Here is a 15,727-nt window from a genome sequence, read left to right as displayed (position 1 = left end):
CCCCGTCTCGAACCCAGAATTCAGCCCTGAGTACGGTGCTTGCGTGGCTGGCAGAAACTGCAGCGCTGTAACCCTGCGTCTCTATCCCAGCGCGCGCTGCAGACTCTAGCCGCGGGGCGATTTGCTGAATAAGCCGTGTTACCCTCCGTGTGACAAACCTCTCGCGTTTGAGTCCCCGTAGCCGATCCTCATGCGATGGAAATCCTTCCTCCAGGTTCCGGAGCACCCCACTATTGCTGGAAATTCCTAACGATATCCTTTAGCCGTCCTGACTTGTCATACTCCCACACAGTGAAGCAGCACACGGGGGTAATGCACTCCCCTCGCCGCCATCTTCTTTCTCCTCTGATAGTCTTTAATTTCGTTATACCTAAAGTTTGAAAAACTTCAAAGTTTTATGTTATATAATTCATAAATTTTTGTGAAATTTTACCTAATCATTAATGCAAAATTCTTTTTTTTCTATTCCTATGAAATGGATGGAATGGAGAGGATACAACTGGCAAGAACAAAACATGGATTTGAGCACTCATCTCCTATCTTAATTCTTTTCCTGGATTTTTACAGCTTTTTGTTCATTTAAAAATGTGAAGAGGAATATAACTCAAAGGTAGAGCTCCTGCCTAGCATGTGTGAGACCCTGGGTTTATCCCCTAGCACTGCAAAAAAAAGAAAAGAATGTGAAATTTTTATAGATTAGACAGATGTTTATGTTTATCATGATGGAAAAACCACCTCAACACAATTGATTTTTGCATTTCTTAGGCCCCTGACAAAATGATACTTAACATATGTAAATGACTCCTAAGAAATATCATGTGACACAGAACTTAAACATGTCAGCCCAATATCCATCATGAGTAAATAAATAAAGAGTCCTTAAACATTTATAAAGGACTTTAATTATTTCTAAACATAGGTTTAATTTGCTAAGGACTTTTTTTTTTCTAACAGTATGTGTATAAAGTGATAATACACCATGACTAAAAGGAGTTATTCTAGTAAGTCAAGTTTGGCTTAACATTGAGTTCATGCATTGTGACCCCAGCTACTGGAGAGACTGAGGCCAGAGAATGCCAATTCAAGGCCAGCTTGGGCAATTTAGTGAGAACCTGTCTCAAATTTTTTTTTTTAAAAAAAAGGGGCTGGGTTTGTGGCTCAGTGGTAGAGCGCTCGCCTAGCGCGTGTGAGGCCCTGGGTTCGATTCTTAGCACCACATAAAAACAAAGTCTATACAACTACAACTAAAAAATAAGTATTAAAAAAAATTTAAAAGAAAAGAAAGGCTGAGGATGTAGTTCAGCAATAGAGCATCCCTAGGTTCCATCCCCTGTACCAAAACAATAAAAAATTTAGAGCCAATCTGTGTAAGTCACCCATAAGCAGAGTAAAGGAGAAAAACCATTTTAGATGACAACAGAACCAATCATCTCAATGATTACAAAAGCATCTGACAAATTCAGCACCCGCTTAAAATACAAAAACCTCTCAGAAAACTAAGAATATAAATTCCCTGGTCTTGTAAAGGCTATCCATGAAAAACACCTAATGATGATTAAATAGTAAGATATATGCTTTCAGCATTTCTGTTCAGCGTCATTCTGGAGTTTCTAGCCAGTTAAGAAAAAGCTAGGGTAGTTGTTCATAAATAATAGACCATTTACATAGAAAATCTCATGTAAGAAGAAGAGAAAAAAGGAGTAAAAGACAAAAAAAATATTTAACAAGATCAACCAGAATTAAAAAGTGCATTTAGCAAGATCATTATAGGAATCAAAGCCAGGGCATGCTAGTGATCTGATAGAAACTTGTGATCTAATTTGAAACTTCAATGTGTGTGTGTGTGTGTGTGTAATATTGGGGATTGAAACCAGGAGTGTACTGCCTCTGAGCTACATTCCCACCCTTTTTAAAACTTCATTTTGCAAAAAGCCTAACTACAGGGAGCGAGCATGTTCATGAATTAGAAATTTTAATTTGTATATTTAATGCATTAACTACAAAAATTTCACTGTTTTTTTAAGAAAAGGGGAAAAAAAGAAATAGACTAGCTGATTTTAAATTTTCAAAGTGCAAAGACCTTAAAGTACCCAAAGCAATCTTGAACAGTTTGGAAGACTTGGAATATCTAATTTTCAAGACTATAAAACCACAGTAATCAAGACACTGTGGTATTATAATAAGAATAGATGAATATGTCAATGGACTAGAATAAAGAGTCTAGGAAAGAGACCTATATTTATAGTTTTTCAGTAAGGGGCCAAGTTAATTCAATGGGGAAAGCATACCCATATCGGTTGAACAACTAGATATCTAAAAAAGCCCTGACCCCATCTCATCTACACACACAAACACACACACAGAGACAGACATATACACACCATAAAAATGGAGATGGGCCATAGATCTAAATGTAAAACTCAGAAACAGACTACTAGAAAAAAATCATAGGAGAGTATTTTGGATTTGGAGGCAAGTAAAAATGACTTGTTAGGTCACAGAAAGAATTTACCATGAAAGGAAATTAAAAAAAGAACTGCACCTCATCAAAATTAGAAATTTACACAAGACTAGCATCTTAGGTTCTCTGGGGGAAAAAAAGCAGAACCATATCAATATAACATTTCATATCTACTATAATGTTGGAAAAGACATGTGAAGCCATTAGATCACTCATATACAAGTGAAAGAAAAATGGAGTAACTACTTTGGAAGATAGTTGATCAGTTTCTTATTGAGGTTAAATGTTGACTTGCCATACAAAGAGGCATGGAAAAAAAAACAGGAAAATATGACCCAAATGCCAATAGAAAAGCGGCACCCTGAAGGCCTGTCACAGTAACTAGACATCAGATGTATCAGAAAGACTGACCATTATAAACATTCACAGAACTAAATGAAAGTCAGATTAACAACTTGAAGGAAGATACAACATTTTATCAAATAGAGAACAAAGATAAACACACATCTCTTTGTATTAACAATGAGAAATTGTTTTATAAAAAGAACAAATCGGAAGTTAATTAAAAGTACAATAGCTAAGATGAAAAAACTAGAGGAGCTCTTAGTAGATTTGAACTTCAAGACAAAAAATAAGCAAACTTGAAAACAGGTCAGTAAATACACGGTGAGCCACTTCTGTTATACTATTTGATTTTTAGAAACACATTTAGGATGTTTAAAGAATAAAATGTTTTTACAGATAAATTCCATAAATAACTGCTTTGTAGGCTCACCATCCATCCAGGAAAATGACTGAGGGGTTTCCTAAGACATAGGACCTCCAGTGCTAAACTGGAAAGGTCCTGGGTAAACCAGGGTAAGCTGGTCACTGCTGCCTTGGTTGAATACATTCCCTGGCCATTTTGGCCAATTAATTAAACTAGAGCAAAATGAGCAGCCTTGGATTTAACTTCCATTCTATTATTTGTATAGCAGGCAGGATGTTAAGTGCAGTGGTTCTTAAACCTAGTAGGACATTCAAATCACATGAAGAGCTTTCAAAAATGCCAATATCTACCTTCATCTGCCCACAGATTCTGATGTAATCAGTATGGACACTTCTTTAAAAAGTAGTTTTTAAAAAGTTCTAAGATACTTCTGAGTTTTATTTTGGATGAGCTCTCTAAAGCTAACACTGAAAATAAACTCACCTATCTCACAAGGTTGTTGTGAACAGACATGAAATGCTTTGCAGTGTCCAGCATACAGATGCCCTTCTAAGTGGGCTTAAAAGAGCCTATTCCTAAAAAACTAAAATTTAGATATGCTCAGCTCTCCATATCCACAGGTTCTACTACCCATGGCTTCAATCAATCATAGATCAAAAATATTTCTTTAAAAAATTCATTCGCAGGAGGCTAAGACAGGTAAATCACAAATTCAATGCCAGCCTCAGCAACTTAGGAAGACCTTGTTTCAAAGTAAAATTAAATATAAATAAATAAATAAATAAATAGAGTGAGTGAGTTAGGGATAAGCCAGAGCAATTGGGCAAAAAAAAAAAAAAAAAAAAAAAAAAATAACAGGATACCAATAGGAAAAGAATTCAAACTATCCCTTTTTGCCAACAACATGATTCTATATTTAGAAGACCAAAAAAATCCACCAGAAAACTTCTAGAACTCATAAATGAATTCAGCAAAATAGCAGGATAAATTAACACTCATAAATCGTGTTCCTATACATCAATGATGACTCAACCGAAAAAGAAATTGGGGAAGCTATCCCATTCAACAATAGCCTTGAAAAAAAATAATAAAATATTTGGGACTCATCTAACAAAAAAGGTGAAAGACCTCTACAATGCAAACTAAAAACTATAGAACATTAAAGAAACAAACTGAAGAGAAACTTAGAAGATGGAAAGATTTACCTTTAAAAAAAAAAAAAACGGGGATTGAACTCAGAGGCACTTGACCACTGAGCCATATTGCCAGCCCTATTTTTGTATTTTATTTAGAGACAAGGTCTCACTGAATTGCTCAGTGCAACTTAGAAAGCCCGTCTCAAAAATGAGACGGGCTGAGGGTATAGCTCAGTGGTAGAGTGCTTGCCTAGCATGCACAAAGTCCCTGGGTTTAATACTCGGTGTTACAATAAATAAATAAATACTAAAAATTCTATCAAGTATCAATAAAATATAGACATGCAAGGTCTCAAAATTTTATCGCCACAGATACTTTCTTTAAAACCTACCAAAGAATGTGCTCCACCAAAATGAGTTAGTAGACAAAAACAGCTCAACACACCAAAGGCCCAATAGAGCTAGGCACTAGAGAGCAGGTCTGAGCATCATTCAACTGACAGGTGCAGGACTGCCTTCAAGACCCGGGTTAAAACTGTGCTCAGTCATATACAGGCTAGTCTTCACCATATATAATACCCATGGTAAAGTTTTCCAACCCATATTCACTTCACATACAAGTAGATATTTTTATCAACCCACATAAGTATTCTGTTTTGACCTACTCCAAAAGCTGGAGTTTGATTCATCATAGCTCTGATAATCAGAAAATGCTATTTGCTCCTTCTGCCCATATTTCTGCGAGACATCAGTTGCCCAGTCAACACTGAAACCCTGCCAGATGTCCTGAGGTAAGTCTTCTGGTTAGCAGAACTCAGTTACAACCTTAGCCATGAACTTCCTCAGAGTAGCTTTTGTAAACTCTCAGGGAAGCTGAAGCCAGACTGACCCAAAGAATGTCATGTTCTTCTTGAAACCTTAATTATGTAATAATGGCAATACTATCTTTTATACTTGCTAATAGGTTTTTCAAAACTATTTTGTTTAGAAATATATATGTAGGCAATAAACTCAAAGAAATATAAAGGAATAATTAACAAAGTCAGGATGGTGTGTGCACCTGAGTAAAGGAGGGACAACTTCAGACAAACAGGTTTCTCAGATCTTAGTAAATGTCCTATGTCTTAACTTTCATAGGCGTCACTCAATGTTCTATTTCTTAACAGTGAGTACATAATGTTCATTTTATTATTCTTTAAATCATACAGTATCATATTAATGATTTGCTTCACAATTAAAAAAAATCCCATCCACTCCCTTTGCCCTTCCATGCTCCATAAAGAACATTCTGGTACTGCTCTGACTTCCACTGTAGCTTTGTTTCCAGTTAAGAAAGGAACATAGGGCCATTTGGCATATACATTTCTCTTCTTAGAGTACTAAACTGGTGTGCAAGTTTTATTTTTAACATACTAAAATAATAAATGCTTAGTTAGTAACTCTCTCTCATAAATTAAATTGGATTTAAAATAAATCCTCTGGCAACCAATACATCTTTAGCAAGTAAACAAATGATTTCTCAGAATCAGGACTTTTTTGATGCTTCAATTTCTTCCCATATTGCAGCTTCAATTTTTGAAGTGTCATATTCCCTCATCATATCAAACTCAAGCCATGGTTGACTCCACTTCTGAGCTTCTTTCATCTGTTCTTCAGTTAAACAAAGATCAAATCTGATTCCTTTAATATTAAAAGATGGACGTTCCCAGCGTTTGGACCAAGGCTTAGGCTTCATTTTGACTTTGAGCTAAGCAAAATTTTAAAAGAAGAAGAAGAATTAGGCTGATACATAAATAAAAATTCTTGTATAGTTTTCATTAAGATGATTCTTTCTTATTTTATGTGTACTTTCAGTTCCAAATGTACAACACATACCATATTAACAGGAATTTCTTTGCTAGACTCTAGTGTTACTGGCTTCATATTCATATCAAAAGTGCTGTATTCAGGAAGGGCGTCTCGTAAGTAAAGCAAACTATCATCCAGCCGTTTCTCTAATTTGATCACTTGGATCTCATGGATTCGAGGATTATACAGTTCAAAGCAAATCTCAACACCTAAAAAGAAAACATTTTCAGAATCTAAATCAGAATTCCTGCAAATGCTGCACACTACAGTAAAAGCTATTTCATAAGGAACCAGCACAAGGTTTTGCATGTACAAGATATGACATAAATTTGTAATTTTTAAGATGAAGGAGTATTGAGGCTGGGCATGGGGGCACATGCCTATAATCCCAGTGACACAGGAGGCTGGGACAAGAGGATCACAAATTCAAGGCTACCTCAGCAACTTAGGGAGGCCCTAAATAACTTAGTGAGACCTTGTCTCAAAATAAAAAATTAAGTGCTGGGATTGTGACTCAGTGGCAGAGTGCTTGCTTAGCATGTGTGAGGCACTGGGTTCTATTCTTAGCACCACATATAAATAAATAAAATAAAGGTCTGTTGACAACTAAAAAAATAAAATTAAAAAGCAGGCTAGGTATGTATGTGGCTTGGTGGTTAAGTGCCTGCCCCTGGGTTCAATTCCTAATACCAAAAAAAAAAAAAAAAAAAAAAAAAAACCAACAAAAAAAGTGAAGAGTACTGAAAAAAATAGAAATAAGTTAAAATCCATTTAAATAAACAGTAAGATAGAAAGAACAAAGAAAAAGTGAGAAAACCTGAATGAGAATAATAAAGTCTAAAGAAAAAATATCTTCTATAAATGTTAATCACATCTGTTTAATTCTTATAACATGCATTAATTTACAGAATGTCTTGAGTAAATGCAATCTCTGTCATATTTTTGTTCATTTCCAATTACCTGATTAAAAATTAATCATCAATATTAAGAGTAATAAGATTAATGATCATAAAGAGTAAATGTTATTTTAAGTTTGGTTTAGAAACCTCTCTTAAGGATGGGCCTTTTTTTTTAAATCAGAAAATTTACACATTTTATTGATGCATTGCAATTTTTTTAAATCAGAAAATTTACACATTTTATTGATGCACTGCAATTTTTTTAAATCAGAAAATTTACACATTTTATTGATGCATTGAATTGTTCTATATTTTACTATATTATGTAGAAAATACAAGATACTTTGTAAAACCAAAAACAAGCACTGAATCCAAAAAAAGGTAAGCTATGTTTATACAAATAGCCTACATTTTTAACACATTGGTCCTCCACATGAAGCAAGCTAGGAACAGCTTTGAGTATGTCAAGGTACCACAGTAATAATTTAATTATGCCATCTGTATTAACAAACGCTGATATTTTATGAAACAATCCCAAGAGAAATATAATCCTATTATATACAATCAACATTAGTATCAGGATTCAATCCAATATTTACTGTTCCAGTCAGTATCTAGAAACTGTGCCTATAGCAAATCAAAACAGATAAAATCCTTCTTCTCTCATGAAGTTTACATGCTAGTGGATGATGAACAATAAAGAAACAAGCCAACAAGGTAATTTCATATAGTGAAGACAAGATAGGGTGATGACACTAGAAGGGACAACAATCAGGGAACAACAATCAGGGAAAGCCTATCTGAGAAGATGACATTTAAACTGATGCTATATAGGTCTAAAAATGCTCTAGGCAAAAAGAATAAAATACAAAAGCCCTGGGGTTTTAAAAACACGTCATGTTGGAAAAAAACAGGGAAGGGCCCATTTGGCTGGCGCAAATAACTTGGTACTACGCAAAGTTTTGTGGTTTGCATGTCCCCTCCAAAATTGTTGTTGAAAATCTTTATTAGAATGGTATTAAGAAGTGAGTCCTTTGTAATAGTACCTTATAAAAAGGCTGGAGGGAACTAGCTTAGGCCCATTTTACTCCTTCACCACCAGGTGAAGACACAACATTTGTCCAGTCCACATGTAAATCAACAAGGTACCATCTTGGAAGCTAGGGATTGGGGCCCTGCCTCACAGAACCTTCCAGTGCTCTAATCTTGGATTTCTCAGCCTCCAGATCTGTGAGAAATTTCTTTCTTTGTAAATTACATAGTCTGGGCATTTTGTTATAGCAGCACAAACAAATTAAGATAACCAGGAGTGTAAACTAGAGACTGTACAACTGCAGGCAGGAAATGATGGTGACATGAATAATTGTGTTTGCAATGAAGAGGAAGAAAGAGACAAAATTGGATGTATATTTTGGAAACTGAACCAAGAAAACTTACTGACTGAATGTGTAAAAGAAAATAAATTATTTGAGTAAATAGGTGGGCAGTAGTAGCATTTATAGAAATAGAAAAGACTGCAAGAAGAACACTCTAAGAAACAAAGAGCTGTATTCAAATTGATTTATGCACATAAGACATTCAGATGGAGATACTAAAGAGGCACTTGCATATGCACATCTAGAACTAAAAAGGATCAGTCATGGGGATAACCAGTGTGGAAATTATGGGGATGGTATATAAAGACTAGGCTAGAAGGAACCACTGTAGCAGGGAGCACTGATGGGAAAGATCAAGGCTGGTTACAATAGTCAAACATACTATAGAGAATGGCAAGAAGGAGCTAATAGTTTTTGAGTGTTCTATGTCCAGTATTTCATGTACAATATCTCAATAGCTGGTTGACTAGAACACTGTGAGGAAGAAACTATTAACATTTTAGTCTTCAAGAAGAAAAATAAAACCCATCTGTTGACTCACAGTTATATTCATTTATCTTACAAGACTTCAAACTAGGCATGGTGGGTGAACACCAGGAGGCTGAGATAGGAGAATCAACTGCAAGTTTGAGGACAGCCTCAGCACCTTAGCAAGGCCCTAAGCAACTTAGTGAGACTCTGTCTCAAAATAAAAACTAAAAACAGCTGGTGATGTAGCTCAGTGAAGTACTCCTGGATTCAATCCCCAATACCAAAAAAAAAAACCTTCAAGTACATGACTTGATGGGAGGTACCAGAATCTGTAATCGATCAAGTCCTTCTGAATTCCTATGTATACATTACAGAATAAACAAGACAGCAACTACTCTCATATTATCGGCTTCTCTGAATATAATACTTCACTACTGGGAACCATGAGGCATACAACTTTTAACTACAAAAACTTTACATGTCCTGCCATTTAAATTCATAATCTTCCTAGAATTTTACATGTTTCTCTACCTTATTAGACATAGCATGCAAGCACGATTTTGCCTGCTTTAAATGCCTCCAAGGTTTATAAAACAGTATAAATGTGGTGACTGTTTTCTGTCATAATATAAAGCAAAATGGAAAGATTCATTTTAGGAGTAAGTAATTCATAGAACATTGTTATGTCTGTCTTAATATTCTCATAGGTTATTTGCTCCTAAAAGGAATATCACCAATGCTTTATAGTCACTTGTTTCCTCCCCTGCTGCTATAGTGAGTACACTTCTAATGGCTGTTGTCCCTATAAAAAAGGAAGCATCAAGAATAAGCAGACCACCAAATGTATGTAACCTGTAACCACAATTCACAATTCTCGATCCATTCTAAGGCCAGAAGGTCCTTACTTTTCCTCAGAGGTGTCCCTCATCCCCCACCAATTAACTTTTAGGTTTCAGATGTCTTGTTCCAGGAAGCAAAAAACAAAAAGGAATCCTTAGAGATTATTATTTAATTAAAATAATAGAGAATGGCAAGAAGGAGCTAATAGTTTTTATTATTATTTTATTATTAAAATAATAAAAATAATAATATTAAAATAATAAAATTAAGCTTACCTTGTCCTTCAATAGTATTCCTAAGAATAAAGGTAGCTCCAAGTCCTTTTCCTGATCTATGGATACAAATCCCCAGAAACTGGCTGATTTTTCCACTGGCATATGGGTCAGCTGTAGTAACACGTAGTATGCTTCCTACCAATTCAAAAGAGAAGTGAACTTGTATATGAGATGCAGAAACAAATAACATTTTTAGGTAATTGACCTTCCTAAACTTTTTAATAAAATATTAGGAATAAGTGCCTCCTCGGGGCAAAACCCTGATATGTAAAGAATAGTGTTCTTTGCAATAGGGAAAACTAACCTTCCAACTACTAAGAATAAAGGCATCCAGCTCTTACTGACCAACATAGAACTCTGGAATGTGGAGTACTTTTCTCCTTTCTAACATATCTCTTCTTTCTACTTGAAATTTCAGAGGATTTGTTCTTCCCCTGGGAGGAATGAATTCAGGACTCAAGAACCTGTTAAAAAATACAAAGAACAAAATGAATTAAAAGCAAACTTAGGCCACTAGAAGAAAAACCTGTTGCTTTAAAAAGAAATGGAAGAATATGGTATTGACACGTTATTTTTCACTTCCTAAATTAGGAAGGCAATTTTATTTCTAAAACTGTGGTATCTAAAATTATTGTTAATGCTCCTGAAAACAGCTAACAATTCCTGAGTACTCACCCAGAATTTTGTTAAAAAGCTTTACAAAACATCTAAGTAGCTGATATAGTTTGGATCTTAAATGTAATCCCAAAGGCTTATATGCTAAAGGTTTGGTTGGCACCATCAGGAGATAGTGGAGCCTTTAGGAGGTGGGGCCCAGAAGAAGGAAGTTAGGACACTGGGGGCAAGTCTCTAAGGATTGTTTTGGACCCTGGCCCTGAACTCTCTCTCTTTGTGCTTTCCAACCACCATGAAATGAGCAGTTTCTTCTTTTGCCACACACTCATTCCATGATGTACTGTGCTACAGGTAAAAGCAACAAGGATACATTCAAGCAACAATGGACTGAAACTTCTGAAACCATGAGCTTAAATAAAATATTTCCTCCTTTAAACTGATTATCTCGGGTACTCTGTCATAGCAACAGAAAGCTGACTGACACAGTAGCATTAATTAATCTTTTTAGAGACTAGGTAGGTTTAGTATTATCAATTCTTTTTTAAAGGTGAAGAAACTGAAGCTTGAATAAGTAACTGATCCATTATTATATTAATTATAAATTTATCAAGTCAAGATTTAAATGTAAATATGTCTGTCAGTCTCCAAAACCTATGATAATAACCACAGGCCTCCTTCACATTGAGTTGTAACAATAAATTATGTTGAAAAAGGTATAAACATATAAAACACCAATTACAAACTGACTTTAAAAATAATCTTCCTATTTTATTAACTGATTTCAAACTTGTTATGAAATATTTCACATATAGAAAAGCATAAATGACATTAAAATTAATATTCACCCATCTTAATAAATAAATTAGCAATGTAGTTGAAGCTCCTGTGCATCCTTCCTACTCTACTATTGTAAATTTGGTTATTAGTCCCATAAATTTTTCTTTTCTTCAATTTTCAACTGAAAATTCTCAAACCAACCAGAGTTGGCATGATATAACCATAAACATGCACCTTTACCAACTGCTTAAATTGCTATATTTCTTTATATGTGCATATTTTTCCTAAACATTTGAAAATATCTAATAGCAAGGCATATTATTCTCAATAATTAAGGTCTAGGACTTACTCCACATTATCACAATACCTTTATGACACCTAAGAAAATTAGTGTTAATTCAATAATGTATTTTAATATATAGTTCATACTCAAATTGTATTTAATTATCATGGAAAGATCTTTTATATGTTTGTTGCCCAATTCAAAATATAATCAAGCTTTACACATTTTATCTGGCTGTTAGTCTCAACCTGGTACTATTCCCCAGCTTTGTATTTCTATTAACATTGACTCTTTTGAAAAGCCAAGGCCAGAGTGAAGATGCAGCTCCATTAGTAGAGTCCTTGCCTAGCATTTGCAAGACCCTTGATTAGACCCCCAGCACTGGGGGGAGTGGGGGGGCCTTAAAATTTTTTTTAAAAAAGATAGAGTGAGAAAAGTCAAGGCCATCATTGGACCCTGGATTTATTTTTTCCACATGCCTAGACTAAGGTTAAGCATTTTTGGTAAGAATATTACAGGAGATGATGGCAGTGTCTTATTCTGTCATATTAGGAGGCACATTATAATAATATGAAATCTTGCCACAATTGCAGTAGGTTTGATTCCTTGGTGAAGGTGGAGCATGTCCCCTTCACATATGCATGTATGTCTGGACGATATATAATACTGTTTAGCATGGTTTTAAACTCATAAAATGGTATTATACTATATCATTATTCTAAAAGTTGCTTTTTACATAAATCATGTTTGTGAAATTAATCTATATCTTGTTTGCTCTCATTCATTCGTTTTTTTCACTACTGTGCAATATTTCAATGCATGATCATATTTGCCTATTCACCTCTGATGGATACTTTGGCCACCTCTCATTTTTAGTTTGTTACAATAATGTCATGTTCATTCTTGTACATAAGTGTTAGAGTACCTTTAAGTTGAGTGCCTTCTAGGTGGAAAGTTATACACAACTTCAAATTTACTACATTTCACCAAATTGTTTCCAGAGTATACAGTTTACATTCCTTAAATGAATTTTATGAAGAGCTGGCCACTAAGAAATACCTTTTCCACCTTCAAAAGGAAAAAAAAAGTTAAAGAATATCTTTTTCTGAGTTGCTAAGTTCCCTAAATCCAAGTTTATTTCAGTTTAGAACTACAGAATACTTTAAATGTTTTTTTTAAAGAAAATTCAAATCTAATCAACAACCTACAGCCCTTCCAGAAAGCCTCTAATCACACTGTTTTTCCTCCTAAAATTTGCTTTTAAAAAATTTCACATGGCTCTACAGAAACACTTCCTATAAATCTTACTTTTAAATTTGCACGTACTGCCTAGGTTACCAATATTCATTTAAGTGACCGAGAATTTTACTTAAGACTGTTTGAAGAGCAAAGTTTTTGGCCAACAGATTCCTACGTATGGTGAAGGATTTGGGGGAGAAAAGACCAACTCCGATACAAACAGGTGTAAACAAGATGTGCCTCAGAGGAAATCTTTGGTATAGTAAAAGAGCTTCAAGTCTGGGGAATTCCTACTTGAAGTTCTGACTTACTAAAACTGCAAAGAAGTTCGATGCTAACTTGGAGACAAGCGGTGAGGACAGAACTGAGCTGGGCGCCCTCCAGGGACACGGCGCCGGCCGCCTCCACACGCGCACGTGCAGAGGGTGCAAATTTAAAAGTAAGATTTATAGGAAGTGTTTCTGTAGAGCCATGTGAAATTTTTTAAAAGCAAATTTTAGGAGGAAAAACAGTGTGATTAGAGGCTTTCTGGAAGGGCTGTAGGTTGTTGATTAGATTTGAATTTTCTTTAAAAAAAACATTTAAAGTATTCTGTAGTTCTAAACTGAAATAAACTTGGATTTAGGGAACTTAGCAACTCAGAAAAAGATATTCTTTAACTTTTTTTTTCCTTTTGAAGGTGGAAAAGGTATTTCTTAGTGGCCAGCTCTTCATAAAATTCATTTAAGGAATGTAAACTGTATACTCTGGAAACAATTTGGTGAAATGTAGTAAATTTGAAGTTGTGTATAACTTTCCACCTAGAAGGCACTCAACTTAAAGGTACTCTAACACTTATGTACAAGAATGAACATGACATTATTGTAACAAACTAAAAATGAGAGGTGGCCAAAGTATCCATCAGAGGTGAATAGGCAAATATGATCATGCATTGAAATATTGCACAGTAGTGAAAAAAACGAATGAATGAGAGCAAACAAGATATAGATTAATTTCACAAACATGATTTATGTAAAAAGCAACTTTTAGAATAATGATATAGTATAATACCATTTTATGAGTTTAAAACCATGCTAAACAGTATTATATATCGTCCAGACATACATGCATATGTGAAGGGGACATGCTCCACCTTCACCAAGGAATCAAACCTACTGCAATTGTGGCAAGATTTCATATTATTATAATGTGCCTCCTAATATGACAGAATAAGACACTGCCATCATCTCCTGTAATATTCTTACCAAAAATGCTTAACCTTAGTCTAGGCATGTGGAAAAAATAAATCCAGGGTCCAATGATGGCCTTGACTTTTCTCACTCTATCTTTTTTAAAAAAAATTTTAAGGCCCCCCCACTCCCCCCAGTGCTGGGGGTCTAATCAAGGGTCTTGCAAATGCTAGGCAAGGACTCTACTAATGGAGCTGCATCTTCACTCTGGCCTTGGCTTTTCAAAAGAGTCAATGTTAATAGAAATACAAAGCTGGGGAATAGTACCAGGTTGAGACTAACAGCCAGATAAAATGTGTAAAGCTTGATTATATTTTGAATTGGGCAACAAACATATAAAAGATCTTTCCATGATAATTAAATACAATTTGAGTATGAACTATATATTAAAATACATTATTGAATTAACACTAATTTTCTTAGGTGTCATAAAGGTATTGTGATAATGTGGAGTAAGTCCTAGACCTTAATTATTGAGAATAATATGCCTTGCTATTAGATATTTTCAAATGTTTAGGAAAAATATGCACATATAAAGAAATATAGCAATTTAAGCAGTTGGTAAAGGTGCATGTTTATGGTTATATCATGCCAACTCTGGTTGGTTTGAGAATTTTCAGTTGAAAATTGAAGAAAAGAAAAATTTATGGGACTAATAACCAAATTTACAATAGTAGAGTAGGAAGGATGCACAGGAGCTTCAACTACATTGCTAATTTATTTATTAAGATGGGTGAATATTAATTTTAATGTCATTTATGCTTTTCTATATGTGAAATATTTCATAACAAGTTTGAAATCAGTTAATAAAATAGGAAGATTATTTTTAAAGTCAGTTTGTAATTGGTGTTTTATATGTTTATACCTTTTTCAACATAATTTATTGTTACAACTCAATGTGAAGGAGGCCTGTGGTTATTATCATAGGTTTTGGAGACTGACAGACATATTTACATTTAAATCTTGACTTGATAAATTTATAATTAATATAATAATGGATCAGTTACTTATTCAAGCTTCAGTTTCTTCACCTTTAAAAAAGAATTGATAATACTAAACCTACCTAGTCTCTAAAAAGATTAATTAATGCTACTGTGTCAGTCAGCTTTCTGTTGCTATGACAGAGTACCCGAGATAATCAGTTTAAAGGAGGAAATATTTTATTTAAGCTCATGGTTTCAGAAGTTTCAGTCCATTGTTGCTTGAATGTATCCTTGTTGCTTTTACCTGTAGCACAGTACATCATGGAATGAGTGTGTGGCAAAAGAAGAAACTGCTCATTTCATGGTGGTTGGAAAGCACAAAGAGAGAGAGTTCAGGGCCAGGGTCCAAAACAATCCTTAGAGACTTGCCCCCAGTGTCCTAACTTCCTTCTTCTGGGCCCCACCTCCTAAAGGCTCCACTATCTCCTGATGGTGCCAACCAAACCTTTAGCATATAAGCCTTTGGGATTACATTTAAGATCCAAACTATATCAGCTACTTAGATGTTTTGTAAAGCTTTTTAACAAAATTCTGGGTGAGTACTCAGGAATTGTTAGCTGTTTTCAGGAGCATTAACAATAATTTT

The 15,727-nt window shown here is 34.6% G+C and overlaps 1 protein-coding gene across 1 annotated transcript in view; it reads right to left on the bottom strand.

Moving 5' to 3' along the window:
* Positions 1 to 5,476: 5,476 nt before the first annotated feature.
* The window catches only part of Mrpl19 (mitochondrial ribosomal protein L19), an 11,333-nt gene continuing 1,082 nt past the window's right edge, over positions 5,477 to 15,727 (bottom strand). The window contains exons 3-6 of the mRNA XM_015499862.2: positions 10,361 to 10,479; positions 10,016 to 10,150; positions 6,182 to 6,363; positions 5,477 to 6,053 (exon numbers count right to left, since the gene is read on the bottom strand). Of these exons, the coding sequence (XP_015355348.1) occupies positions 5,832 to 6,053; positions 6,182 to 6,363; positions 10,016 to 10,150; positions 10,361 to 10,479 (658 nt within the window). The 3' untranslated portion in view covers positions 5,477 to 5,831. The remainder of the gene's footprint in view (positions 6,054 to 6,181; positions 6,364 to 10,015; positions 10,151 to 10,360; positions 10,480 to 15,727) is intronic.

This window comes from Marmota marmota, unplaced genomic scaffold (assembly GCF_001458135.2).
Source record: "Marmota marmota marmota unplaced genomic scaffold, marMar, whole genome shotgun sequence".
Lineage (NCBI taxonomy): Eukaryota > Metazoa > Chordata > Mammalia > Rodentia > Sciuridae > Marmota > Marmota marmota.
The sequence above is the reverse complement of the archived record's forward strand: the minus strand, read 5'-3'. Positions and strand labels throughout refer to the sequence as shown.